Source organism: Colletotrichum truncatum, assembly GCF_014235925.2.
Source record: "Colletotrichum truncatum strain CMES1059 chromosome Unknown Contig_0012, whole genome shotgun sequence".
NCBI classification, from domain to species: Eukaryota; Fungi; Ascomycota; class Sordariomycetes; order Glomerellales; family Glomerellaceae; genus Colletotrichum; species Colletotrichum truncatum.
The window spans coordinates 429,362-454,935 of record NW_027222409.1 but is presented as its reverse complement, the minus strand read 5'-3'; the positions used below and the strand labels follow the sequence as shown (position 1 = coordinate 454,935).

The 25,574-nt window shown below is 46.1% G+C and overlaps 10 protein-coding genes across 10 annotated transcripts, besides 1 other annotated feature; 5 read left to right on the top strand and 5 right to left on the bottom strand.

Annotated features, from left to right (window-relative positions):
- Window positions 1-3,432: 3,432 nt before the first annotated feature.
- Window positions 3,433-6,006, top strand: CTRU02_214941 (uncharacterized protein; the record flags this gene model as incomplete). The annotated part of the gene is made up of 1 exon (XM_036726548.1): window positions 3,433-6,006. The coding sequence occupies one exon, from the start codon at window positions 3,433-3,435 to the stop codon at window positions 6,004-6,006; it is 2,574 nt and encodes an 857-aa protein (XP_036581735.1).
- Window positions 6,007-6,104: 98 nt separating this feature from the next.
- Window positions 6,105-7,262, bottom strand: CTRU02_214939 (PAF acetylhydrolase family protein; the record flags this gene model as incomplete). The annotated part of the gene is made up of 2 exons (XM_036726549.1): window positions 6,105-6,787; window positions 6,842-7,262. The coding sequence occupies 2 exons, from the start codon at window positions 7,260-7,262 to the stop codon at window positions 6,105-6,107; spliced, it is 1,104 nt and encodes a 367-aa protein (XP_036581736.1).
- CTRU02_214940 (uncharacterized protein) lies at window positions 6,214-6,372 on the top strand (the record flags this gene model as incomplete). Its single annotated transcript, XM_036726550.1, has 1 exon — window positions 6,214-6,372. The coding sequence occupies one exon, from the start codon at window positions 6,214-6,216 to the stop codon at window positions 6,370-6,372; it is 159 nt and encodes a 52-aa protein (XP_036581737.1).
- A 3,233-nt stretch (window positions 7,263-10,495) lies between the features above and the next one.
- Window positions 10,496-11,818, top strand: CTRU02_214938 (uncharacterized protein; the record flags this gene model as incomplete). Its single annotated transcript, XM_036726552.1, has 1 exon — window positions 10,496-11,818. The coding sequence occupies one exon, from the start codon at window positions 10,496-10,498 to the stop codon at window positions 11,816-11,818; it is 1,323 nt and encodes a 440-aa protein (XP_036581739.1).
- A 1,899-nt stretch (window positions 11,819-13,717) lies between these two features.
- Window positions 13,718-14,426, top strand: CTRU02_214937 (uncharacterized protein; the record flags this gene model as incomplete). Its single annotated transcript, XM_036726553.1, has 2 exons — window positions 13,718-14,275; window positions 14,358-14,426. The coding sequence occupies 2 exons, from the start codon at window positions 13,718-13,720 to the stop codon at window positions 14,424-14,426; spliced, it is 627 nt and encodes a 208-aa protein (XP_036581740.1).
- A 2,112-nt stretch (window positions 14,427-16,538) lies between these two features.
- Window positions 16,539-17,531, bottom strand: CTRU02_214936 (oxidoreductase; the record flags this gene model as incomplete). Its single annotated transcript, XM_036726554.1, has 1 exon — window positions 16,539-17,531. One exon carries the CDS (start codon window positions 17,529-17,531, stop codon window positions 16,539-16,541), a length of 993 nt encoding a protein of 330 aa, XP_036581741.1.
- Window positions 17,532-18,234: 703 nt separating this feature from the next.
- CTRU02_214935 (PFS and TPR domain-containing protein) lies at window positions 18,235-19,098 on the bottom strand (the record flags this gene model as incomplete). The annotated part of the gene is made up of 1 exon (XM_036726555.1): window positions 18,235-19,098. One exon carries the CDS (start codon window positions 19,096-19,098, stop codon window positions 18,235-18,237), a length of 864 nt encoding a protein of 287 aa, XP_036581742.1.
- A 685-nt stretch (window positions 19,099-19,783) lies between these two features.
- CTRU02_214934 (kinesin light chain protein) lies at window positions 19,784-20,368 on the bottom strand (the record flags this gene model as incomplete). Its single annotated transcript, XM_070206338.1, has 1 exon — window positions 19,784-20,368. The coding sequence occupies one exon, from the start codon at window positions 20,366-20,368 to the stop codon at window positions 19,784-19,786; it is 585 nt and encodes a 194-aa protein (XP_070059981.1).
- A 763-nt stretch (window positions 20,369-21,131) lies between these two features.
- CTRU02_214933 (uncharacterized protein) lies at window positions 21,132-21,794 on the bottom strand (the record flags this gene model as incomplete). Its single annotated transcript, XM_036726557.1, has 1 exon — window positions 21,132-21,794. One exon carries the CDS (start codon window positions 21,792-21,794, stop codon window positions 21,132-21,134), a length of 663 nt encoding a protein of 220 aa, XP_036581744.1.
- Window positions 21,795-23,753: 1,959 nt separating this feature from the next.
- CTRU02_214932 (NAD -binding protein) lies at window positions 23,754-24,674 on the top strand (the record flags this gene model as incomplete). The annotated part of the gene is made up of 1 exon (XM_036726558.1): window positions 23,754-24,674. The coding sequence occupies one exon, from the start codon at window positions 23,754-23,756 to the stop codon at window positions 24,672-24,674; it is 921 nt and encodes a 306-aa protein (XP_036581745.1).
- A 373-nt stretch (window positions 24,675-25,047) lies between these two features.
- Window positions 25,048-25,128: a sequence feature (Short protein (CTRU02_214931, KAL0930111.1) was converted to a misc_feature.).
- Window positions 25,129-25,574: the final 446 nt, after the last annotated feature.

Sequence of the window (25,574 nt, the reverse complement as noted above, 5' to 3'; positions counted from 1 at the left end):
TTCAATCCAATTGACAAGTTTTCATCCATCCCACCTAATATTTCGCTCAATGTCGGCATTGTGAAACGGGAAATTTCAACTTTCCGGGCAGCTGCTTTGTTTGGGTTTATACTCCAAAGTGGAATCATCGCCTTAGCTAGTGTTGGTACCTGGGTTCTGGGTTGGGATCGGAACGAAGCTGAGGATACGGCCACGGCAACCATTGGATGGAACCCAGCGTCGAAGAACTATGCGCCTGACATGTTCACCTTGGGAACTATTTTCATGTGTGCTGGCTTATGGGGTTGCGCAGCTCTCATCGGGGAAGCCACCCAAGAATGCCGATACGAGCGCGTTTCAGGCGTTCCTAATCCCTCCCGGATAATCTAGTTGCAGCCAAGCCAGAAAATTGGAGACCAAAGCTTCAACCCTTTTTCTCATTTTGAAGATGGGAAAGATACTCTTCGAATATGGACATCCTCGAAAAAGCATGACGACTCAGACCAAAAGCCCCATCTGACTTCACTTGCTGTTTTGGCGACCCTCCTTGGCTACATCATGCAATTTATCGGGCTACGGGGAATGAAAGCTTGGGTTTCTCTAGCACAACTACTCACTACCGTAATCATGAGCATCGTGAGAGGATCACTTCGCATGCGACGTCTTGATAAAGAACACAACATGCTTCTGGATATGCCTGATTTGGTTTAAGGACACGAGCTAGACTGGCTAGCAGTTGAAATTCTCCGACAGAGCAACGGCTCACAACATGTTGACGGCAATACCACTCCTGCCAACGTGAAAATTAGTCGATACGTCACCAAACTATATAATGTTTTTCGAGCGTCTGTTGTCTTCCAGTAAAAAAATGACAAAAGAAGAAGCACCTAGCCCTAGCGAACCCTACATCCACATAAGTTATTCAAAACTGCTGACCACCCCAGAAGACCACGTAACATTCTATTCTGGGCTGACTTGGGACTCTCCAAGAGCACCAGTCGACTGGGTAAGGCTGTTTCTTATCCGAAGGCGGTTTGCTCACTTGACTGGCCACTTTTCCGAATCCACGCAAATGCGCAGTGGAAAAAACGGGTTTCAGCAATGGCCGGACAAAAGCGTCAAAACGCGTGAACAAGCTAAACTTCTATCTTCTGTATTTTGCTCAGCAGTGGGCCGTATCTTACAAAATAAGATCTTGGAGTCTATAGGGCGGCGTGCAGACTCTACAACAATGAAAAGGAAGAAAAAGGCGATAGTTTGGGGAGTTAGACGGAATTGACAGACGTGAAACATATTCACAAATTGCTTCATTGAAAGGCTTCAATCTCGGCTACATTCAAAACATGGAGAGGACCAAACTTGCCGATTCAAAATGTTTTACCGTATATCAATCACCCCCAAAAACAGTAAAGGTAATAAGTATCAACTTTCAGCAAACACCAGCGATTCCGAGCTCGATTGAATTTGGGGTGCTGTTGCACGCATGAGTTTGCGAAAAACGCAAAATGGTTGACATGATTGCCACTTGTTTGCTAACGACACCTAAATCTTCAATAATGAAATGGGCTAGAATTGCTAAGAAACAAGAAGAAGATCAAAAGCTTGCCAACAACGAGCTCTTGCTTACAGAGCCTCTTGTAGTTCACAGAAGAAAATTCCTTTGGTGATAGTATTAGACTTTGGAGCGTATCTAGTAACACAACCTTGATTATTCATGTATACCATCCCTGGAACTATCAGGAGCAAAAGTCTAATTTGAATGAGAAAAGGTGTTTCGAGTTTGCTTGCTCCTTTAGACAGCAACAACCCGCATCCTCTTGAATATGCTGTGAATGATTCTTCTCAGTGTTCCGACGGCTCACACTGACTTACTGTTCAAGCTCCCATTTGGCACTTTCCTTGGACTAGCATCACTTAAGCGAAGAATCAGTATCCACCTGGACTCCATCACGCCATGCCTGACGGACCCGCTGTTTCTGATGATAATCTCAAATGTTGTCTGGGTTGTCAACCCGCCTTGATGGCTCAGTGGTAAAGCGCCTCACTAGTAATGAGGAGATCGAGAGTTCGATTCTCTCTCGAGGCATACATAAGGATTAATTCCAGTTTCCTTTTTGACATTTGTCTTAAATAATGGTACCTGACTTGCTATACTGTCTTGTTAAGGTACAGGACATCATTTCCCTGGCAACTTCTGACGGATTGCTTTCTATTTTGTGAGTAGTCTGGCAAGAGAATACGATGAATTATAGGCGTTGTTCTTGCGTCCATTAGTACATTCAAGGCTTCTTAAGTGAAGTCTTTCTATATGACAGCCACAAGTGAATACGTGTGATCAGTGTCTAGTTGCAACTTTGTTCTATATTGGGAGCTGTGGTAGCAATGAATAACGTCCCACACCCACTTCTGGGCACCCCCCACATTTGGGCACCCCATTTACACCAAAAACGCCGTTTTTCGAAATTCTATATTAAACTAACTACTATACTTACTAAGAAAAGAAAATATATATAAACTATGTTAAGTATAATTATAGCCATCTAATTTTTTATAAAGGTTTAAATATAATAATAGTTATAATATAGAAGTTTAAAACTAAAAGCTTTAAAATGTTAGTAGATACTAGTAACTTACTAGTATTCCTTAACATTAGAAAATATATTTTCGCTCATATATACTTATTTAAAAAATCTAGGAAATTAATATTTATACTTATTAAAAGTATATAATTATATCTAAAAGAGATTTAAAAGTATTACTTTAGTAAATATAGTATAATTAAGGGTTAAAATTCTATAATAGAAACTTTTCTTAAGGGAAATTTTAAAATATTATTCTAAGCTTAAAGAATTTTTTACTAAGTATAAGAATATATAAATCTACTATATCTTACTTAAAAATTCTAATCATATTAGTTAAATATCTCTACCTATTTTATATATTAAGATATAGGCTAGGTAAATTAGTATTATAAATGTTAAACCTTGAATTTATAATACTTATTATTAATAATACTAGTATATAGCTACTTAAGTATTATAATTAAGTCTTAATCTATTTAACATATATTTATTCTCTTTAATAAGTAAAGTATTTAGTTTAATATAGAATTTCGAAAAACGGCGTTTTTGGTGTAAATGGGGTGCCCAAATGTGGGGGGTGCCCAGAAGTGGGTGTGGGACGTTAACTGTTTTTGATTCGTTGGATTCGCTATGACAATCAGTCTGAAGATTAAGTTAGAACCAATCGCTTAAGTTAAGATTTGTTTCTTGTGAGCTGAACAAAAAGGCACGTTCACCACCATGCGGTAAGTACCTTAGTCATCTGAGGAAGCACGGGATCTTTAGGCCACATTTGTGCAGAAAGTCGGATTATGCTCGTGGTTTCATCACATCACTATCTTCTCATATGCTCATTTGTACTCGCTAGCCAAATAGCCTCATTGCTGCAGTCATGGAACTTCGACGAGACCACCAGTTCGATCCGTTTTCTTTCGATGAACAATTTCAAGGGCGCGGCGATGACTTGGATTTTTCTCAAATGGACTTCAACGACCCCGCAACCATGTCCAAGATCCTTGGCATGGACGTCCCCCACAAGCTACCAGCTGAAGTTCGCCGTGATGCCCAACAGCTATCCATATCTGTTTTATCTACCTACGAGCGGTTGCAGGCTATCGTCAAACGTCATGAGGCTGTGGTTCAACAGCAATGGTTGAAAAAGAAGAAGCAGCAGAGGCTCGCCATCCTCAGAAGTGCCTGGGGGCCAGGGATGCCCTCAATCCATCGTCCAGATTTTGAAGCTTTCCGCAGGCAGTCAGGCCAGCACATGCGTGGGAGCACAGATTACAGGACCTCATTCATCTGGCCGTACATCAACGAAGAAGATCTTGTTAAGCCAAAGGCCTTGTTGTTGTTTCTCAATGCGCGGGCATATCATCATCCCTCAGAATTTGCGGGAGCCGATTATGAGGCAATGCACCTCGGACTTGTCACGAAAAATGTTGTTCCTGTGTTTCTCAACGAGTATGTCATGATTCTCCAAGTGTCGAGCAACGTCCGGGAATATGGAAAACTGCTGGCCTGGAGCGAACACCCCGATGCCTTTGAGTGGATGCACACCCGCAAGCAATTCCTACCAGGCGAGGGCCTTCTCGTTCTCGAAGCACAACAGAAAACCTTGAGTTTCTTGGTCAATTGCTGCCAAAATATCCTCCATGATATTCCCTCCAGCGACCTGACCGCTGATACCTTTCCCCCTCAACCGGTCCCTTATTTGAAGAGCGAGAAAGAGAAGGATGGCTTCGAGTCCTTGGCTGTCATGGCAGCGGAGGCCCCCTATCGCCTGCCTGCACGAATCGACTGGGACAGAATCTGTTCAGTCTTGCAGGCCAAGATGATGGCGGCAGGAGATCATATTTGGGCGTTGCGAGAAGACCCGGGATACTTTGCCGAGCAGCTGGCTGATGTCAAAGAGCACCGCCAAGAGATTCTCAAAGATACCAATGGCGATGTTCATCCCACACTCGGGCGTCTGAGACCCATCAATCTTTGGGCTCGTGTCACGGGCGAGACAGTATTTGAAGCCTATTACGAATATGAGGTGTATACCGAACTTCATCGCCTGGCGAAGCAGTTGCGAGAAACACATTCTGCTCATGCAGCGTCAATCTCACCTGAAAAAGACTTACCGGACGAGTTTCTCGATGCTCTGCTCAAGTTCCGCCACTATCTTTCCCAAGCAGCAAAAGGGCCGCTGAACCAACTCAAGCAAAGCGTAGTCGCTTCCCCGCCGATGCGAAAATTCTATGTGCGGGACCCGCCTATTTCTGCTGATTCAACCAAGATCTTCATAAGATCCAGGACGGATGTTAAAATGACCAAGGTTGAGAGCCAATTGACTTGGTTACTCCGTATTCTATGGGAGGACGGAACAGACTTGTTTCTTATGAGTATGCCATTGGCGTTAGACGAGTTGGACCGACTCCTGCAAGCTGAGCCAGAAGCAAAGGACCTTGTCACGGGACGTATTGCCAGCATGATTGGCAACCTCTCCATAATCGCCCAATGCTTCTCCCAGCTTGAGTTATATCAGCCGTGGGCGAGAAGCTTCAAATCACATCTCGTCGAAAGAAATGACGGAATCATGAAAGAATTTGCTGAACGGACCAGTCCATGGGGCAAAATGATGGCAGTGATGAGCGAAAGTAACATTCAGCACATTGTGAAGCTTGCTGACCCACCCAATCACAAGTTTTCTTATCCATCTGAGAGGCGTCGTACCAAAGAAAACACGAAACTTCTCATACAGGCAGAAAACAATCTCGACAAGTTTTGGGCTGCTGTTGACCGTCATATGCGCTCTCGGCTTGGGGATCAACTGGGCATTGCGGTCAAGCGACTATTATCACAGCAGCGTGGCTTGCAGCGCACTCCCGAATGGGTCGAAGCTCCAGTGACACTCAAAAACAAACAAAAACAGGAACAATCCCTAGACGTCCAACTCGACAGCATTTACAAACCATTGTCCACACTATACTTTGGAGAATCGGGAGACAAAAGGGGGGATGCAGTCCAACCCGATGCCCCCTTCAAGGTGAAGGAAAAGACAAGGGGAGTAGCAACAAAGAAAACTCTCGTTGCTACTGAAGCTGGTCAAAGTACTGGGGTATCTGATGCCAGTGGTGCGGTTTCAATCCCCGTCGACGCACGCTCATTCAAGGTGTTCCGGACACTCTTTTATGATCCTGATGTCACATCTCATCCGGGAGAGGTTTCCTGGAAAGACTTCCTACATGCCATGACATCGACGGGTATTTTCGCTGCCGAGAAGTTGTATGGGTCTGTATGGCAGTTTCAGAGAGTTGACGGGCTTGATCAAAGCCGCATCCAATTCCATGAGCCCCACCCGCATGGCAAGATCCCGTTTGTCGTGGCAAAGAGACATGGTCGGAGGTTGAATAGGAACTATGGCTGGACTGGCGACATGTTCACTTTGAAGGGAAGCGAAAAACACGAAGCCACATGATCAAGGATTAGAGAAAGGACAAATTTCCTTCTACATGTGACGATCTCAATCTACCTCTACATTCGCCCACGTGGTTCAACAGGAATTCTTTGTTCCAGTTAAACTCCATTATGTACCTCATCCCAGTGCACTTCAGGGAAGTCATTCGAAGGAGTATCCAGAAGCGGCTGCTCAGCGCCAAGCAAAGTTTTATCAAAAAAGGCCCTGATGAACGTTCTAGAGATCTTGACCATTCTGTTGCCGTCAATGGTGCCCGATGCGCGGGTTGTGCCGAAAATCTTCCAAAATGTCAGGTCGGACCAGTCACTATGCGTAGTACCATCTACAGATAACAGACGCCACCATCCCGTTTGCCACGCGCGGTAGTTGTTCCAGGTGCGATCGGAGTTCGCATTATGATTTTGGAAACCAAGGATCATTGACGGTTTTTTCAGATCCGAGTCCGAGGTCCTGTTCAACCGACCCCAGTTTGCACCGTCTACGTTGATGGCGGCAGCTACCGCGTCGCTCTCCAGAGCCACAGTCAGAGCAGCGGAGCCTCCGAGGGACACACCGAACGCGCCAAAGTTATCGGTCTTGAAAGGCGCCTTGAGGCTTTCCACCAAAGAGGGGAAGTAGTCTACGAAATGCAGTTGGTGCTTGACCCTGGTGGCGTGCAGCTTCTCGTTCCAATCATTACCGGGGCTACTGAAAGCCGGCGAGAGGCCGTAGACACCGGTGCCATTGGGGTATCGCACAAAGGGCTGTTCATAGACGTGGTCAAATGTAGCCACAACGTAGCCTTCAGCGTTTAGTCAGCAGCGGTAAGACAGAAATGCAGCAATCGTCAGCTTACCGTAAGAGACAAGATCGGAAATAACAATGTAGTTGCCATCAGTCGAAGCCCAGCCACCGGGCCCGAAGAGAAGAGTTGGCCCTGTTCCTTCGTTCAGATAAGAAGCGTTCCATCGCACTGTCGAAGTCAGGTGGGAGATGTTGTAGCTCCACAGAGAAGCGTAAAGCTCAGCAAGCTCGGCCTGCAGGTATGGCTTCGGACAAGGCTTTGGGTCTGACGTAGGATAGTACAGTGTGACGAGATATTCAGTTTCGACACCATTCGGCCACACGAGGTCTTCCTCGTTCACGAAAGGAACAACAAAACGCTGGGCACCGACATTGTACTTGCCCGTGGGAGCAGGGATTGGTTCTCCGAGAACTACCTGTGCAAGTGACACCCAGAGATGAAAGGTTAGAGTCCAGGGAAGTTGAGATTTCATGACGATCAATTGAAGGCGCAAGATGACGGCTTGATATCTTTAACAAAACAAAACATCTCGCGCGAGATGGTAATCTGTTTAAATAAATAAGCATTGTGGCAAGCTTCTCTTCTTCTGCTTGGCATGACACCTTTGGATCTCGAACCCCTCCCACGAGAAAAGCTTGGGACCACTAATAGAAGCAATGCAACGGCACAGTCGAATCAGAATGACATGCATTAATCCTTAGAAGCGGCCTTACCTCGATTAGGCAGTTGGAAACTTCGTGCTGGAGCCCAACCCTGGTCTCGACGTTACCCGAGAACCAGAGGTGTCAGATTCAGCGGGCGTTTTGCAGATGCTGATGGGGCCGAAGGAATCAACAACATGTCTTGCTACTTCGTACTGTCTTAATTACCATGCAGGCCTCCCGACTGACTGGCTAGGTTCTTGGCAATTAGGAACTCCATCACGTACTTTATCTTCTCTTGTGCTTCAAGTACGCTTGTTTTAAAAGGGGATTGCAGGGGTTTGATGGTGATCTTGAAAGCGGGGCAAGGCGTAGCATTCTTGGTCATCAATGTTCTCAATAAAATTCACCGAAACCAGGGCAAATCGTAAGACAGCAGACTGGTCTTTGGTCTTCTTATTCGTGAACTACGTTGAACTGTGAGTGGGGTATGCTGGGACATCCCTTTCTCTTCCTAAGTGCACCACCGTGCAAACTAAATGTGCCGCTGTGATGCCCGTGGTACATGTCTCACATCGGACAAGGTGATAAGCACATGGTAAGTTGGCAGATCTAATTGATAGGGCAGACCTGGTTGAAAGCACCACAGTGTTAGATTGTTGTAGATGATTGGAAATGAAATTTCACATTTTCATGAACTTGGGACGTTAATAGAGAGCGTTGATACGGCACCTGCTTGTCACTGTTGTCTACCTCTACCTGATGCCTTTCTCTACTAGGCAGCAAACATGCTGTTTAACTAGGTATATAGAAAGTCTTTGTCATAGACATGCCGTATAAACCCACTTGAAAATCTTAGCGTGTCCGAAGGACAATTAAGGCATAAAAGAAATTGGAGCTAATCGTAACTCCGATCATAGAATGATCTTCTCTATCCCCACACATGACACGAATGCACACGTTAGCAACCGGTGGGATGTCTTGTGCTAGACCATATGTGGTTTCGCTGGAGGGTAAATTGGTTTTTTGACTTACCCGAAAGCTCCGAAGTCCGTCTGTAAAGTCTCTGTGTGAATTTTAACGTGTCAGATGGTGGGATCTGTTCACAAAACTTCATCCAAACTGTAAGTGTCAAAGGAATGAGAGTTTCAAAATTTACAGATATAAAGCCGTCAACTTCTTCCTCGTACTATCCTCCAAACTACCACACCTTTCACAATTTCTACTTACCAATTCATTTACAATGCCTTCCCTCTATAAATATACTGACATTCCTGAGCCTTTTGACCGCAGACCTCCTCATGGGGGTGTAAATTGGATCGAGATACCCTCCAACAACCCAGACAAAGCCAGAGTATGTACAGTCTTACATTTTCCGACTAAACACTCAAAGTCTGCCTTTCCGTTGTTGTACAGCTACTAATGAATCCATTAGGAATTTTATCAAAGCATTTTCCCATCATGGAAATTTGAGAACCCTTCGAAATGCCCACCACAGTTCATCCAGCTATTCAAGGTCGAAGAGCCTTCGTGTCAGTGTCCATCACGTCGTGCTTGATTGTACAGACCTAACCCTGATAATTTCGGCAGACATGGAAGGCGCAATTTTGAAAACGAACAAGCAGTCAGTCTCTACCACGAATGCTTTCAATGCCGACGCTATTGGTTGCGTGCCCTCCTTCTTTGCCGATTCCATCGACGAGGTAACTATTGCGCCCCGTTGTTCGATTTATTGCCAGACTGCTTACTCCGCCACAGATACATGATAAGATTCTATCACTGGGTGGAAAGCTGTGCTGTCCCAAAACAGATGGTCGCGGCGATGGATGGTATGCAAAGTACTTCGACCTTGATGGCAACGTGTTCCAAATATGGGAAGTGCGCGTCAAAGAATGAGTGATGTAAATGTAACCTTGCAGTACTTGAATCTGTGGTTTGAACTCGCAACTTTTATATGAAATGCTTTCTCTCCGCTAACTTCCGTCTCGCTTGTCGTAATGCCCTATTGCAGTTTGCTGTTTTCCTTACGATAGTAACTGTGAAGTAGTTTTTTCTTCTTTTTACGCTCGCCATGATACCACGTGATACCGACATGTCCGTAGCATGAAACCCTATCAACTAAAAGGGTAATGACACACCCAGCTTGCCCATATGTTGAGTACTCATACCACACTCAGAGAAGGAGGATGCTCGGTATGGCTTCTGGTGAAGATAATATTTTAACTGATTGACAGAAATAGTGTAGATTAATTCGATACTAGTATACTAGCCTCTTTTCATAAATAATCGAGGCTTTTTCGGATCGCAAGTAAGTAACGATCGGAAGAGGTCAGCCACCACGGCGTGGAAATAAACACTGACTCAAAAGAATGCCAGCTTCAAGGCTATGCGAATAGACTGTTACGGGCAATAAATTAGTAGAAACGGCGAGCCTACTGAGTCAAGACGGCACTTCTGAAGGGCTTACCCCCTTCTCCTCAGTTCCAAGGACAGCTTAATGCCTACATGAGTAGCTTCTTGTAACAATCTTCAAGAGATCTAAGAAATAGCAAGTACGATATCTCACAACAAGCGGTGCTACAGCACGGTGTAATAGGGAAGTAGGATGTCGTCTATATTTTAAACTAAAGGGAGTTAAGCAGTGACAACAGTATACTTCTATAAATATTTAAGCTGGAAGGCATTCAAAATAAAACATGAATTTAGTTATTAAAGAACTATTCACAAAGTCTTGATATAGCACGAACTCTGGCAGCTAGGCTTAATCATTGCTCTTCATGTTCTTTCACACTGCTTATTGATTAGTCAGCTATGGTAGACATTATCAAGTGAATGACTGTTTAAGTTTATCTACCTTACTGTAGCGGGGCAACCGGGCGGGGCCGTGAGACCGGCAGGTGAGGGCACCTGTTGAGTCCCATGGGGTATGCAAGACAATTAGCTAATCAAACAATTAAGCTCCCTTGCTTCTCCCCTCACGTGAACCTTCACCCTTCATCTCCTCATCGTCTACATTCCGGCATAACCAAATTTAGCGCAGCGTGGCCAAATCGACGGACCAGTCATGAGTCTCGCAGCACCCGTCATTCGTGACGACTTCTCTTACGCCGGCGATTCCTTTTCCGTCTCAGCAAGCGGCCACGTACATCGTCGATATACGCTTCCAGAACTCAAAGCCCACTTCAAAGGGACCGGAACTGTTAAGGACCATCCCGCCCACTGGTATGAGGCCCAGCTACTTCATTATGGCCTCCCGAAATCTAAGGTCAAAGGGACTGCTAAGCTGAGGCTTATGGACGCCGTCAACGCTGGCACGATTGCTGTACCGGCCTCATTGACTGCCTTGGAGCGGGAAATGAAAAAGGAATGGACCAAAGCAAATAAATCTCTTTCAAAGCCATCGGGAAATTCAAAGGTTGGCGCGACCAAGAGGAAGGCAACTGATGTGCAAGTCTCTTCTACCGGTGGAGCATCTGTCAGTGTCTCCGTTACCGTCAAGCACGAATTGGCGTCACCATCGCCAGCGAAGAAATCAAGAACAACAACGAAACCAGCCGCGAAAGTCCCGACTGTAGCGGCTAAAAATACACCAAAAGCAGCTCCCCAAAGGAAGCCAAGCACTTCAGCCCCCTCTTCGTCCACCCCACGCAAGCAGACTGCCCGCCGCGGGAACTCGAACGTTGGCGGCCGGATCAAGCATGAACCCGACATCAAAGATGAGTTTGGCGACGATGCTCATTTTGGCTCTTCCTCATTCTCGGCGTCTTCATACTACGATACAGCTCCTGCAGCTTCTCCGCCACCCACAGCTCGGAAACAAACCGCACGCCGCGCACGGCCTTTCCTCAGCGGCCGCATCAGGCGTGAACCGGGCCTCAGAGATGAGTTCATTGACAACCCGTTTGATCGGCTACAAGGACTCCCGTCTGGAGGCTTCTACCTCGATGAAGCGGCTAATGGGTTCCCGCCGCTCGGCTTTATCAATGGCCGTTATGAACTTACCTTTATGGGCGGTTCCATGGGCGGCAGCGAATGTGTCGAAGCGTATCGCTGGCTAGTTTGTACCATCGAAGGCGATCGCTTATGGGTTTCCTTCGACTTCGGAATGGTGCGTGGTATCATGCGGAGGGAGACCCGACCTTGGAGGTCAGGGCGAGAGGGTCTGCTTTTCGAGTGGTGCGGAGAGAAGCCAGACGGACAGACTCTCGATGACTCTCACCGGGCGGCATTAGCATTTGTCGGCGGTGGAGTTATTGAGGGGATCGTTGAATTTGGCCCCTGGACCTACAAGTTTACTGCGCAGCGAGTGAGTGGACAGACCACAAGAAGCGAGATTTCTGCCAACCAAATGTGGGATGAATGGAACGGCCGGTGTTGGCGGAACTGAAGGCTGCTAGGAGAAGATGTGCGGATGTTAGGGTGGCGGGAGAGGGTCATACAACGGAACGATTCTGGAATGATAGATGAATTAAGTCAGTCATTTGAACCAAAAGACAGTACCTGAACATGAGAGATGCTTCTGCTGTTGTTTCCCAATGGCGTCGGCCACTCCAAATCTGGGCCGTGTCAAGACAACAAGCGCAACGGCTTTGGCGTAGGACGTTTGAAAACTCCCTGACATGACTTTGAGAAGCTAAGACGAACATGGAATAGCGTTAGCGCCATCAAGTTCAACTCCTCGGCCGTTCTCATTAGCGTGGAATCATGATGGTGAATTTTAGTGCTGCTTGTGTCACCTCGTTAGTGATCCCTCAGAATTATCTAGGTTAGCGGGACAGGATGAGCCCCAAGAGGTCAATCTAGTGCCACGAGGGGATATTGATTTCAACTATCATCAAAATGAAGGCCCAATCACAAAAAAAAAAAAAAAAAAAAGGTATTAAATCTTTGATTATGAGTCTGGAATTGCTTCCCTCTGTCCAGAAATGATGCATTCTGACCACACCCTTAGAAGGGATTTGGAGAAGCCCATCTTAGGTCTAATGACCTGAGACGCCATGATTCACTTCTTGAGGGCTGTCTTTTAACCAATTTTCAAGCGTTCGGTGTCCAATTCGTTCGCTTGAGTTATCATATAGTAAAAGCGCCGATAGATCAGTTTCTGTGTTTGGCCATAATTCTGCAAACTTGCGTAAGTTGTATCCCGTAGGAAATTGTCACTCAATGGGATGGGTTCTTGAGCATGGGAAATCATGATTGTTTAAAACTACGGGTAGTTATTGAGATGTTGGACCTAGCCTATCCTAGCTAGTACTTCATAGCCCTCATGATACCTCGGACTTCGACCTCTTCCTCATCTCATACTATTGCCCGGTCCCTATCTCTCAAAACCTGTGTCTACTTTCTCTGTCCCTCAATACGGGCGTATGGATGTCATGCATTACCTGGTTCATACCGCATAACCGGAAGCTAGGCATGACAACTTGCCAAGAATGGCAGTTTCCGTAATGGGAAAAATCGGCCGTAAGAGGCCTTAAATATGCAGTATGCAATAATTGAGACTGCATTCATGTTTGTCTGATTCTTATTGGCTGCTTCCGTTGAATCGCTGCCAACTGCATCAACCCCTGGTCAAGTCTCGTGCCGACAAATGTAAGTCAACAGATGGTTCCGATTCGACGCCTGCCGTTGTCACCGTTCGAGAATCGTACGTCCTTCGCCTAACCACCCGAAAAAGATCTAGCCACAGTGTTCATGGTGTGAATTGGTCCAAGTGTATGCGGGGCATCGGTGAGCCTTGATTGAAACGGCTCCCTGTTTTCGTTGCAGGTAACCGAAGCTACCTACCTTAAGATTGGGCTTGGGTGGATTGGACATGGATGTGAAGTAATTTCTTTTACTGGCTTTGGCCTGTTTTCCATGGTTTAGTGAATCGTGCAGATATGGAAATATGATGGCTGCCTTGTGAGCCTGGAGGAAGTCTGTCTTCGGGAATAATGAGAGAAGAGTAAAATGTCTCCTGGAAGCATTTGTAGACCGACAATAAAAGAGTCGCCACCCCATACTTTTCTTCCGGTTTTGATGTTCTGAAATACAACCTAACTTCAATTGTCACTTTGTTAGTGTGTGAAGATCAGATTTGAATGAAATCTGGCATGTACACGATAACACCATCAATATTTATTCCCTCGGGTTCGAACAATCCACTTGTCATACCAACTCTATCCCATCTATCAGAACCCCTTCCAAGTCTTGGTCAATTGCCACCAAACCCACCGCGGCTGGTGCTATCACAGGCCGGCCAACAAAACAGCTTCGTGTAGTGGCGGACGAAGTTGAGTTTGAAATGGAACCCATTCTGGACCAAACCCGAAAGCGCAAGCTGCTCGTCATTGCAGACGAACCATGTCTAAGGCAAATGACCGATGGGGACGCCGAGCTCGGCCAAGGACCCCAAGAATCGATAAGTGAAATAGATCTCGAAGACCAGCCCGGACATTTACTTGCACACTGGGACCGCTATCTGGGTCGACTCAACAGCCACATTGACATACTTGACAAACAACGGCACGACTCAACTTCACCCGCAGCAAGCCGAAGACTTGACCTGACAGCTCGTGTTCAGGATCTAGCAAATGTACTCAAGACGATACATATTGGCATCCTGACAGACCGATTGCGACAGTGCGCCTTTGAGCCGGAAGAAAGGATCGTTTCCTTGTACCGAACCATCAAAAGCCGTCTCAAAAGAATTCAAACGATGGCTTCACAATTGGAAACTGCATTGAAAAACCAAAGCCATACGACCCAAGACTTGCTGCGCATGTTGGACAACATCCTCATTGATATGAACCTATTGAACATGGATAACGAGGTATACTACCTTCAGGAATGGGAGATCCAGGTATGTTCACAGTTCTCCAAAGAGAGTAAACAACGGGTTTACTCTAAATTATGGAAAACGCGCTCTTCTAACAATAATGCAGGATGATGAGTGCTGTTGTGGCGAACCAGGTTGTGAGAGGGTGACTCTATATATAGGAGGATGCCTGTAGTGGGTAGCAGAAAAGACACCTAAAGGCAATTTAAGGCATGAGTTGATACGAGGATGAGATGGAATAAAGTATTTATAAGTAAAGCAGGCCAACTACTGATCCGTGTGGGTTTTGTAAAGTAAAGTCGCAACAGAGCTCTGATACAGGCTGACCAGGTTGACCTAGCGACGCAATTGAACGATACGGCCATTTGTTACGGAATGTAGCCGGCCATTTACACCAACCCCGCTTCTCCCTATCGCGCCCTAGTCTTTGTTACGGAATGTAGCCAGCCATTTACACCAACCCCGCTTCTCCCTATCGCGCCCTAGTCTTCAAGCGAACTTCCGTCTTGTAAATGGATTCTCGCCTTTACATTCCCAGTTTCAAATGGCCCAGTGAACAGCTCGAGTATGTTGAACACGCCTGGCCTGACTCGTGATGAACTGGAACGTGATCTGTTTGTCATTGAATTTTGAGAAGACGTTTGAAGGAGCAGACAAATATCTTTGTTACGTATCTAGTCACGAAGTCTTGAATACACCTTTACATCAGTTATCACATGCAGCATCAAGACTGCCAAAAATCAATATTGTTCATTGCCACTACGAGTATTTGACTAAATGGGAAACGGGAACTTGACTCGTCTTACATACGAGCACAAACAAAGGTAAGACTGAATAATTATCACCGCCGAGTCAAATGACTGAACGGAACCTGTGTCACTTCGCCTGCGTCCAAACCAGCATATGCATGCTCCACACAATTAAGTTTGCCAATCCTCAGCACCTGTGTTCGAAATGCATAAGCGAAGAAATCTCGGACAAGCAAAGGTGACATGGAGCCTCACAGTGAGAACACTACATAAGGGGCAATTTAAATCTGTAGTGTGCAGTATATATAGGCCTCATGTCTCCCAGCAACTGCAGGCTAAGTTCTTTCCGCATGCTTCAATCTCAAATCTTGATCTTCACCAATCCGACAGTATGAAAGTCAATTTCGCTCTCCTATTTACCATTGCTGCAGCAGTTTCTGCTGCCGCCGTTGACGATGGCTTACTTAAGAGACAAGGCGGTTGCAGTGATAAAGGGCGCAAGTCACTTCCGAACCCCGCAACACAAGTTAACAAATAAACTAATCTTATGTAGTCTTGTGCGATAGCCCCGGCGATCCTCCATGCTGCAGTGGTCTACGGTGCCGCCCAGCCACCGCGCCCGTCGGTGGAAACGGTCGAACATGCCAGTAGCCTTTCAAAACGTACGTGTGAGAGAAGCAACTACATTAGGGAAAAGATACCTGTTCTGAATTCGAGTACAGAAAACTGCTACCAGAACACGGAAGCTATTATCGAGAAATAGAAATCACAAGATCTACCATGTTAGGGATGTCACTGAACTGAATGATGTATCTATGAGGCATAAATATGTTGCTCATCTCAAAGTGAACAAACTATCTCAAGTTATTAGCAAAACCCGGAAAAGGGAAAAGAAATTAGATCAAAAGAAACTAGTTGCTGCTCTGGAAAAGTACTGAAAGTTTGAATAAGTTTCCTATTAGATCGACAATCCGGTCCTCTACATTGGACGAACTATTAGACTTGTATGCTTCACATTGCGTATGAGCTCTTTGAGCTCCGTTCCAACCTCTTCAGTAATGTAGCGGAAAATGGCTAGCGTTTTCTCATCCACATACGAGCTGGAGACAAGAGCAACCGAAAATCCAAACAAAGCGTTGAGGGTCGGTTACTTTCCCTGAAATCTATAGTTTTCTTGGTTCAATCCATCGTTTTTTTTTCACGTTTCGTTGGCCTTTTAGCAGCTAGGTCTTAATCAAACCCCCCTCTCGTTCTGCAGTGGATTGATTCTGGCTCACTGAACCCTATTTTCGTGTATTTCATAACGGAGAAAAAGGTTACATCAACTAAATCCAATACTTGTATTCTGAAAGCTGGCTTAACAGAATGGCTGCTTATGCAAGGTACTACATGTTGTTTGATGTGTACCACATACTAAAACCTTCAACAATATATGCCGCGCTGCAAGGCTCGGAAAAAGCATGTATTCCTAAAGAATCTAGAGGAAAAGTCCTAGCAAGAGTTAAGAAAGTAGCGATTGGTAGGGCAGTGTGAAAGACTTATATCCCCAATCTTGTAAGTTGCAAAGATTTGGTCCAAAGCCTGGCCTCCTTTTGCTCATCGTATGCAAACAAGGCATGCCCCGGGGCCCAAGGTCCGGCGGCAGGATCAGCCGGGCTGGAAATTTGGCAATCCTCAAGATATTTGCCTCCCTTTCCTTCCAAAACTTTAGCGGTAGCAGCCCAAACTGTGGTGGCAGCACCTTGGGCGACAGATTTGAAAGCCTTTGCCAGAGCCGGGTCGGATCGGCTTGCTGCTACGTCTTCTTCAGACATGTGTCGGTACAATCCAGTACTCGTCGGACCAGGCTGAACGCTCCAGGAGTGGAGGCCACGAGGCCCGTACCGTCGTTCAATCTCGTTCGCAGTCCAAATGTTGGCTGTCTTGCTTTGGGCGTATGCAACCCACGGGTGGTAGTTGCTATTAAGGTTCAGGTTATCGAAGTTGACCTCCGAGGTACGGTGCGCGATGGAAGATAGAAAAATTGCGCGAGAGTGAAACTCGGTTGTCGACGAGGCCAATAAAAGAGGCTTCAACAGTTCGAACAGCAAAAAGTGTGCGAGATGGTTTGTGCCAAGGTGGGTTTCGAAACCGTCGGCAGTGCTGCCCTCTGGTACCATCATCACTCCTGCGTTAGCGATGAAGATGTTTAGTTTGGAACTCTTGGCATTGAACTCAGTAGCGCAAGCTCGCACGCTTGCAAGAGAGCTAAGATCAAGCCGGAGCAGATGGACACGGTCGCTCTGCGCGAGGTCGCCAAGGGCAGCCTTTGCCTTTTCGAGATCTCGAGCAGTCAGATAGAGCGTAGCACCGGTTATTGCAAGAGCACGCGCGGTCTCTACACCTAGGCCAGATGAGCAGCCAGTGATAAGAATGACTTTGTCCTGCCAATTTCCTTCAAGGCCCTCGTCTTCAATGATTTGCGTGGCAACAGGGCGGTCGTCGCTGGGCCCGGCGGGGAACTCATGGACTTTGGAGTACCTAGAGGCCATAATGAGTTGTTTGATGTGAAATTATCAAGAGATATGTAAAAGGGACAAGTTTTATAATCGATGGACTCCGGATGATAACAACAAGAAAGATGGGAAGTGCGTCGTGGGATGCACACCAACTTTATAAAGAGGAAATTTCAAGGCAGATATGCCATCCGGCCTATAACAGGAGGTCAGTCATCTAGAATAGATTGCTGATAAATCATAGAGCTGAGAAGAAATCATTCTATAATTCCATCATTCTGCTTCATGGAGAATGGTGTAAGAATACATCGGAGCAACTACTCATGATCCAATAGATCTGTTGTGTTGTCTCTGGCAGTCTAGCCTAGAATATCTTAGCGTCCGCTTTATCTGCATACCATCCTAATTTGGAGCTTATTTTGCGGAACCACAGATTTGCGAAAGACCGGCATGCCCCCAGCTTTTTTTTTTGTATTTCGCAGAGCCGGTTCTTGTTCTCTCCCTTTTGCTCCTCTCCAGACCACACCGTCACATCCTTGAAACTAGTGCAGCAAAGAAAACATGTTACCTCTCCCAATGAGAAAAAGGCACGGAAAAAGATCCAGTTACCATGTGATCATACTTATCAGAAAAAGTCTTTTTCATTAAAAAAAAAAAAAAAAAGGGAGCAAAAAACCAATTTAAGTTGTTCAGCCGGCCTTCCAGGCTGGGCCCACTGGCCCTCTTTTCCTTCTTTACATCAAACATCAATACAGTTGTTCGTCTCCCAGCGCCGTCTCCACTCTTTCATCAGATCTGAAGTTTGTTTCAATCGGCCTTGGTTCTTGAACGTCAACGCCAGGTTGGCCATGCTAGTAAGTGTGTCAGGATGCCCCTCTCCAAGTACCCTTTCCCTTGTCTCCATCACCTGTACCTCTAGTTTCTCAGCTTCTTTCCATCGCTCTTGCTTCCCAAACATCGACGCGAGGTTACTTATGCTTTGTAACGTGTCAGGATGCTCTTCTCCAAGCACTATTTTCATCGTCTCAATTACTTCTACGCTCAGCTTCTCGGCATCCTTATAACGGCCTTGGTTTATATATGTCGATGCTAGATTGGTCATGCTGCTTAGTGTGTTGGGATGCCTTTCTCCAAGCACAGTCTGAAAGCTCTTCGTTAATGATAGCTGCAGCTCCTCGGCTTCTTTCCATCGCTTCTGGTTCATATACCCTGTGGCTAGGTTACTTATGGTCGTTAACGTATCAGGATGCCTCTCCCCCAACAGCTTTATATTCGTTTCCTTTACCGATAAGAGTAGCTTCTCCGCCTCCTGATGTCGATTTTGCTTTATGTAAATTGTTGCTAGGTTGTTTTCGATCATGAGTGTGTCTTGATGCTCCTTTCCGTGCACCTTCAGACTCGACTTCATCACCTGCACAAAGATGTCCTCTGCCTCTTCCAATCGACCTTGGTTTATTAATGTCGATGCCAGATTGGCCCTAATCGTCAGTGTGGCGGGATGTTTCTCTCCAAGCACTTTCGTCGTCTCCATCACCCGCACCTCCAACTCCTCAGCCTCCTTCCATTGGCCTTGGTTCCTATATGTCGACGCCAGGTTGGCCATGCTTTTCAGTGTAAAGGGATGCTCCTGACCTAGAATTCCCTTACGAACTTTGACAGCTTCTTATATAACCGACTCAGCCCTTAAATAGTCGCCTAGCGTAAGTAGGTACCAACATATATTCGTTAATAGCTCGCTCTATTCTAACTAGTCTCTTTTATCTAATAGCTTTTTATTTAACAACGGCTCGATATAGGGTATCAATATTTAATACTATTCCTACGTTTCGAATACGCCTAACAGGAAGTATTGCGAGGCAGACTAAAGGAAAAGTTTCTTCTATCGCTCTAGGCAACCTAACTCTGAAATCCATTCTTTTATACAAAACTATACTAGTAAGTACATCTCACAGAACCCAGATACCGCACCCAGTGAAATAAGCGAATAGCTTCGGAGCATATCCAAATCATTCTCAAAATCATAGTTATCGCCTACTTCGTCGTCGTCGTCGTTAGTTTCTTTAGTATTTGCGGAGCTACTATTATATCTATATAGCATATACTCCGGTATGTTTTATGCATGGAAATAGCTTATTAGTGAAAGAAAGGTTGGAAGCTCGCGGTTCCTCCCGTTTGATCTACTCAAACGTCACTTGCTATGTAATAATAATAGAGTTGGAAACGCCTTCGTATCGCCTAATATCCCCTCTATTACTACGAAGCAGAGTACCCTTCCGCTTTTCACTATTCTAAAACTCGCCTAGATAGGAATTAATAGTTACTCGGGGACTTCGTTTGTAAATATATACTACTACTTGATTTATAGCAAGCGGGATATAGTCGAAGGTATTAATCAGACGCAATACGGCAGCCTTATTCATGCCTCGGTCTAGCTTATTTTGAAGAAGTAGTAGTGCCTGGTCTTTATCTATTGTAGGCACTACTAGAATCGTCTTGCCGCTGCCTGTTAACCTCTCTGCGGCATCCTGGCTGCGCGACGTAAATAGAATCTTGCCGTGGTTCGATTTAGGTAGATACGATGCGATCGGCATCGGTGTGCTGTCGCTAATGCCAATACCGTCTTCGGAAAACAGCATTGCGACGTTATCTACGTTGTCGACAATCATTAGCCACGCCCCTGTGTCCTCTCTCTGCAGCCAGTCGCGGACTAGCGCTGTAATATTAACGCTAAGCTCGTGGCGACGGGGAAGAAGTAGGACGTCTGCTATAGAGCGGTAGGATTCTTCGAATGTTGCTTTTGTACTGCCGCGGACCCAAAAGACGCTAGTTTCGGACGAGGCGGCGTGGACTTGGTAAGCGAATTGAATAGCCATCTGGGTTTTACTATTGCCGCATTAACGTTGGCGCAGCTCCTCTAGTTTGACGAAGACAACATACCCAAACCTACCCAGGCCTACAAGGCCGAAGCGGCTATTAGGCCTAGCGTACTGCTTTTCTATCTATTCCTATATACTGGGTCGGTTTACGAAGTTAGGATCGGAAGTAAACGGTATGATAATATAAGGTTTACGGTCGATAGATAGATCTTCGACTTTTATAAGTTTGAGATCCTGTATACCCTATTGTACGTTAGAGAGAAGAAGCCTAAAGGAGTTAGTATATTATTACTATAGTAGGACGGAGGTTGCTCTTACGAGTGTTTTGAGTGTATAGTCTGAACGGCTATCTTCGTCTTATCTGCCGTCTGGTTTAAGCGGTGTAAATCTTCTTGAACTATTAGAGTTTAGCAAGCATTGACAGAGTAGACTAATAATACTAACTGGTCTTTAATATAGGTTTCTCTGTCTCAACGCTATTTAGTGGGATTTGAAGCAATATATCCTTCGCATAGGCTGCCGCTATCATGGCTGCGAAGCCTTGCTATTCCTTATTATTGTGTGAGTCGGCGTAGTTGCTAATTCCCCGGATGACTAGGCACGGGAAGTGGTTTATCAAGCCTGCGGCCTCCATCTCGAAGCAGAGGACGTCTATTTCCGCCGCTAGCTTATCCCGGATACGCGCATCCTTTATTAGTTGGTTGCTGCTAGCGATCAAGCCGTAATGGATGGCAGGGTTGTCCTTCTCTATGTCTTGTTCTTATCGGGCTATTAGGGAGGTGGTATTATCGCCGCACGCAACATCGTAGTTTGCTGATGGGTCTGAGGGATGCACGATATTAGATTTATATAATCTGTCGCTTGCTAAACTAGGCCGTGCGTATCTACTCCTCTCCTTGATCTTGTCTAACTTTTTGTTTACGTCGTCAACTAGCTGGTGGCTTTCTATTTCATATTGGCTTTTGAGTGTGCTGAGAGCTGCTCGTAGGATTTTCGGCGGTAGGTTTAAGAAACCGATTTCTTGGAACGAGAGATTCTGAATGGTTTTGCTAAAGTCGTATTGGAATATGCCTCCTTTCCTGCCAATTGGGCTGCTGACAACAACATCACCGAGTCGTATATCATGGTTCTGGCTGTGCACGCCGCCTCTAATGCCGACCATTAGCCCGATGCGCACGTTTGGAAAGCTATGAATCATGTCTCTAGCTACTGTTGCCGCCGAGGTCGCGCCATATTCGCCGTCGGGCAGAGTCGCAACGACAACGTTGTGACTGCCGATCTTGCCCAAAATGTAGCTGTTGTTGTCGTGCTTAGCGACCTGCTGCGGGAGTTGATGTTCGTCGTCAAGGAAAGCTCGGGCGGCGACAGACTCTGGAGTGATAGCGCAGATCCAACCAACAGTATAGGCTTGGGGATCAGGCATGGCGGTTATTTGGTTGAGTGAAGATTGAAAACCTGTCTGCTTATAATACAAACGGTGATTGAGACATCAACAAGAATGTTGCCGAAGTAAGACGGCCAGACATGCGAGGGGATGTTTCCTTATATCTGTTGGGCACAAGATCAGGCTGGCGCTAGGCATACCCGGATGTGATGAAGCCTTTGCTACACGCAGCTGGTTGTGCTACGTTATTGGTGGAGAGCCCAGAGCCGGCCCATCACTGGGTCTGAAATGAACCAAGAGAACCAACGGTAGACCTCCCTCAACATGTAGGCGTGCGGCGGTGCAGCGATGGCAGTCGGGGCCATGACACTTAGCGAAGGCATGGCGAAGCTGTTAATTGGTGCCATGAGCGAATGCACATGGGCGGAAGTAGGTTCAAAACGGCTGATATGCATATAGAAATGTCCTAGATCTTAACACACGCGGCGCTTAAGCGCTCTTTTGTTCTAGGTTTTTCTTCTATAATAACTATTATCTGTTTAGTCTGGCGGCCGTGTGATAAATATGCCGGCATGGCGAAAGTGACCCTTCGCAACGTCAGCGTTGTCCCTAGCCATGTTGACGCACCATTCCAAAAACATTTTGAACTCTGTTGTGATGAAGTCTTCATTCTCGTATCACTTCTTGATGAACTTTTTGAGAACTCCAAACTACTCCTCGATAGGGTTGAAGTCAGGCGAGTACGGTGAGAGGAACTCCAAGATTTACCCCGCCTCTCGGCACAACTGCACGATCTTCTCTGAATGATGCCACGAAACGTTGTCCAGAACGATAATGGATCTCGGCTCTGGGTATCTGCCACAATGATGTAGCAGCTGAGTCATAGTAGAGCAAGTCTGCCATCTCGTATCGATACATGTACGGCTGTTTGATTAGTCTATCACAAAGGGTCTTCTGCGTGCTTGTTGTTATGCGGCTGCGACGGCCGACACGGCCTGGTTTGTAAGTGAGCATTTCAGAATTTGGTTTCTCATGGCACATCTTCTGTACAACGGTGCACACAGAGCATAAAGCTTCGGAGGCTACTAGCTGAGGCTCGAAGCCATGGGTGAGGAGAATTTTGATCTGGGCATGCTGCACATCATCCAACTGCGGCGCCATATTCGCAGCTGGCAATGATGCAGGCTTTTATGTGGGCAGATAAAGGGCAAGAAGGGCAGGACGAAGGCCAGGGAACAACTATGGGGTGCCAGGCAGTTTTTGGACGGACTAAGATCTGGACGGATTACCAGGAGCCAGTTCTGGCTCTGTTAGTGATCATCGCATGGGCACTCCATCCCTACAAAAGTAATCATCAGCTCATCCACATCAGCCGCAGCTACATACCACCATCACTAAAGATCTTGTGTAGCTTATGGAATCAAGCGAAGCCCATTGCGCCTTTTACTGTAATTTCTATCGTTTTTTAAGAGATTTTACCTCCAGTTTATATCTGGGGCTTTTGGTTAAGCTTTCAGTTTTTTATAGGTGCGGCTGCTTCAGTTCGACGATGCCGAGATACCATTTTATTGATTAGTGATACGGGACAAAGGGAACGGACAATCACGGCCACTGCGAGTCCGACTCCGTTTGGCGGACTAACACACTCTGGAGCATTTCAAAGCAAGTTATGCGATTACTGAACGAAGTCTAATTTAACAATACACAATCTCCTTTTGTTCCCAATATTTGTCAGCGTTAGCGGGAACACCATCAAACCGTTAAACTTTGGTGGGTATCCTGTTCAGGCAGTTGATGCTTATACAGCAACACACCATTCAGAAGCAGAAAGATAGTTTTGGCGAAGCTATAGCGTCCAAAATTTCCCCATGCCCCCGTCTACTGATATATAGGATCTTTTTCTACAGCACAATGCTCATCATGAATGACGCCGATCATTGCTCATCTCTCTCCATCTCTTTTAGACGCACATATTTTACGTAAAGATACGAAGACTCAATGACATTCTCCCCAGCTGACGACATCCCGGACTTGACTGGAAAGGTCATCATCGTGACCGGTGGTAGCAGCGGTCTGGGCAAAGAAAGCGTGCTGCAACTTGCAAAGCACAACCCTCAGGCTATTTATCTTACGGCCAGAACAGAAGCTCGAGGGAATGCCGCAATCAAGGAAATTCAGGAAGCTGTTCCAGCAGCGAAGAATAAGATCAAGTTTCTCGAGCTAGATCTCGCCTCTTTTGCATCAATAAAGAAGGCCGCCAACACTTTCTTGGGGTTGTCAGATCGTCTCGACGTCCTGATGAACAATGCAGGACTGATGGCGTCTCCCCCAGATGTTACAACCGATGGCTATGAAGTACAATTTGGCTCAAACTACATGGGACCTGCTCTCTTCACCAAGCTGCTGCTCCCGATTCTCCTCAAAACAGCCGAGCAGCCTGGGGCTGATGTTCGCGTGGTCAACTTGAGCTCAGAGCTGTTCAAGACTGCCCCTAAGGAAGGAATCATACTTTCCCGTTGCAAGACGCCTCTCAACGATGTTTCCAGTTTGGCTCGCTATGGCCAATCGAAGCTCGCGGATTACTACCACACCCGCACTTTGAGCGAACTGTATCCTACCATCAAGTTCGTTGCAGTACACCCCGGCGTGGTGAATACCGGTCTGTTGGATGAGTTCAAACAAAGACACCCTTGGCTGGGGGGATTCGTTAATGTGGTTGGGTCAGTCTTTCTGACGGATGTCCACGCGGGGGCTCGAGCGCAACTCTGGGCTAGCACAGCCGACAGAAAGGGTATTAGGAGCGGTGGGTTCTATAATCCCAAATTGAGAGAGTATAAGGAAGCTATTTTGTCTAACGATAAGGCGGCCAAGGAATTGTGGGATTGGACTGAAAAGGAGTACCAGGATAAGGGAGTTTGATTTTGTGGATGCAAAGCACCACCCTCATGTCTGCTTTGTGAGCTCCTTGTAAATAATGCAAAACAAGGGCGGATAACACGAATAATCTTGCATCTGTTTGAAATTTAACGACTTTACTGTCAGTAATAGTAAGTGATTTTAACCCGAGTGCCTGTGGATTGAAAGAGAAAAACGGTGGTGATTCTGGTCCGTCTGTGGTGCCACGGTCCACCAGAGAACCCCAAAGGCACAGAAGAATTGCGTATAAAAAACGCATCTAGTTGTTTTTAGAACCTTCCGTTGTGAAGGAAAAAAATATACAAAAACATACAACAACAGGTATTCGCTGGTCGTCACCGGCCCAACTACTAATCCGGCCCTCACTGGCTTATCTATGGGAGAGCGGACGGGATCCCGAGTTTTCCAATGGGTATGGTCGTATGTGCCGGATGAAGATGTGAATCAAATTTATTAAGACTACAAGATACGGGAGACATTGAGAAGGCTGGGTCACTGGGGTTGGTTACGATGCCGAGCATACACCAAGAAGCTGTATATGCTCGCCACGAGTCCAACCACTAAAGCATAACTGCGGATACCACCTTGACTATAAAAGTATCTACGACGATAATACAAGAGAACCTTTTTGCTGCCAAGGCTGCCTTGATTTGCATTTCTCGTTAAAGACCACGATGTCGTCAATCTGAATATTGAGTCGCTCTTTGTCGGTATGTGCAAATGATGCCGAAAGACCTAGCTATACGTTAGATAGCGGACACGTGACGAGGCCAGGAATGTTCATCTGCTCCAACAACCGGTCACTCTTCAACACTAGGAAACACATTGGTGACCTACCCTGAAGACTGCCGTGACTGCCTCATTATTATTTCGATGATTTCCAGAAAAAAGTAACCAAGTTGA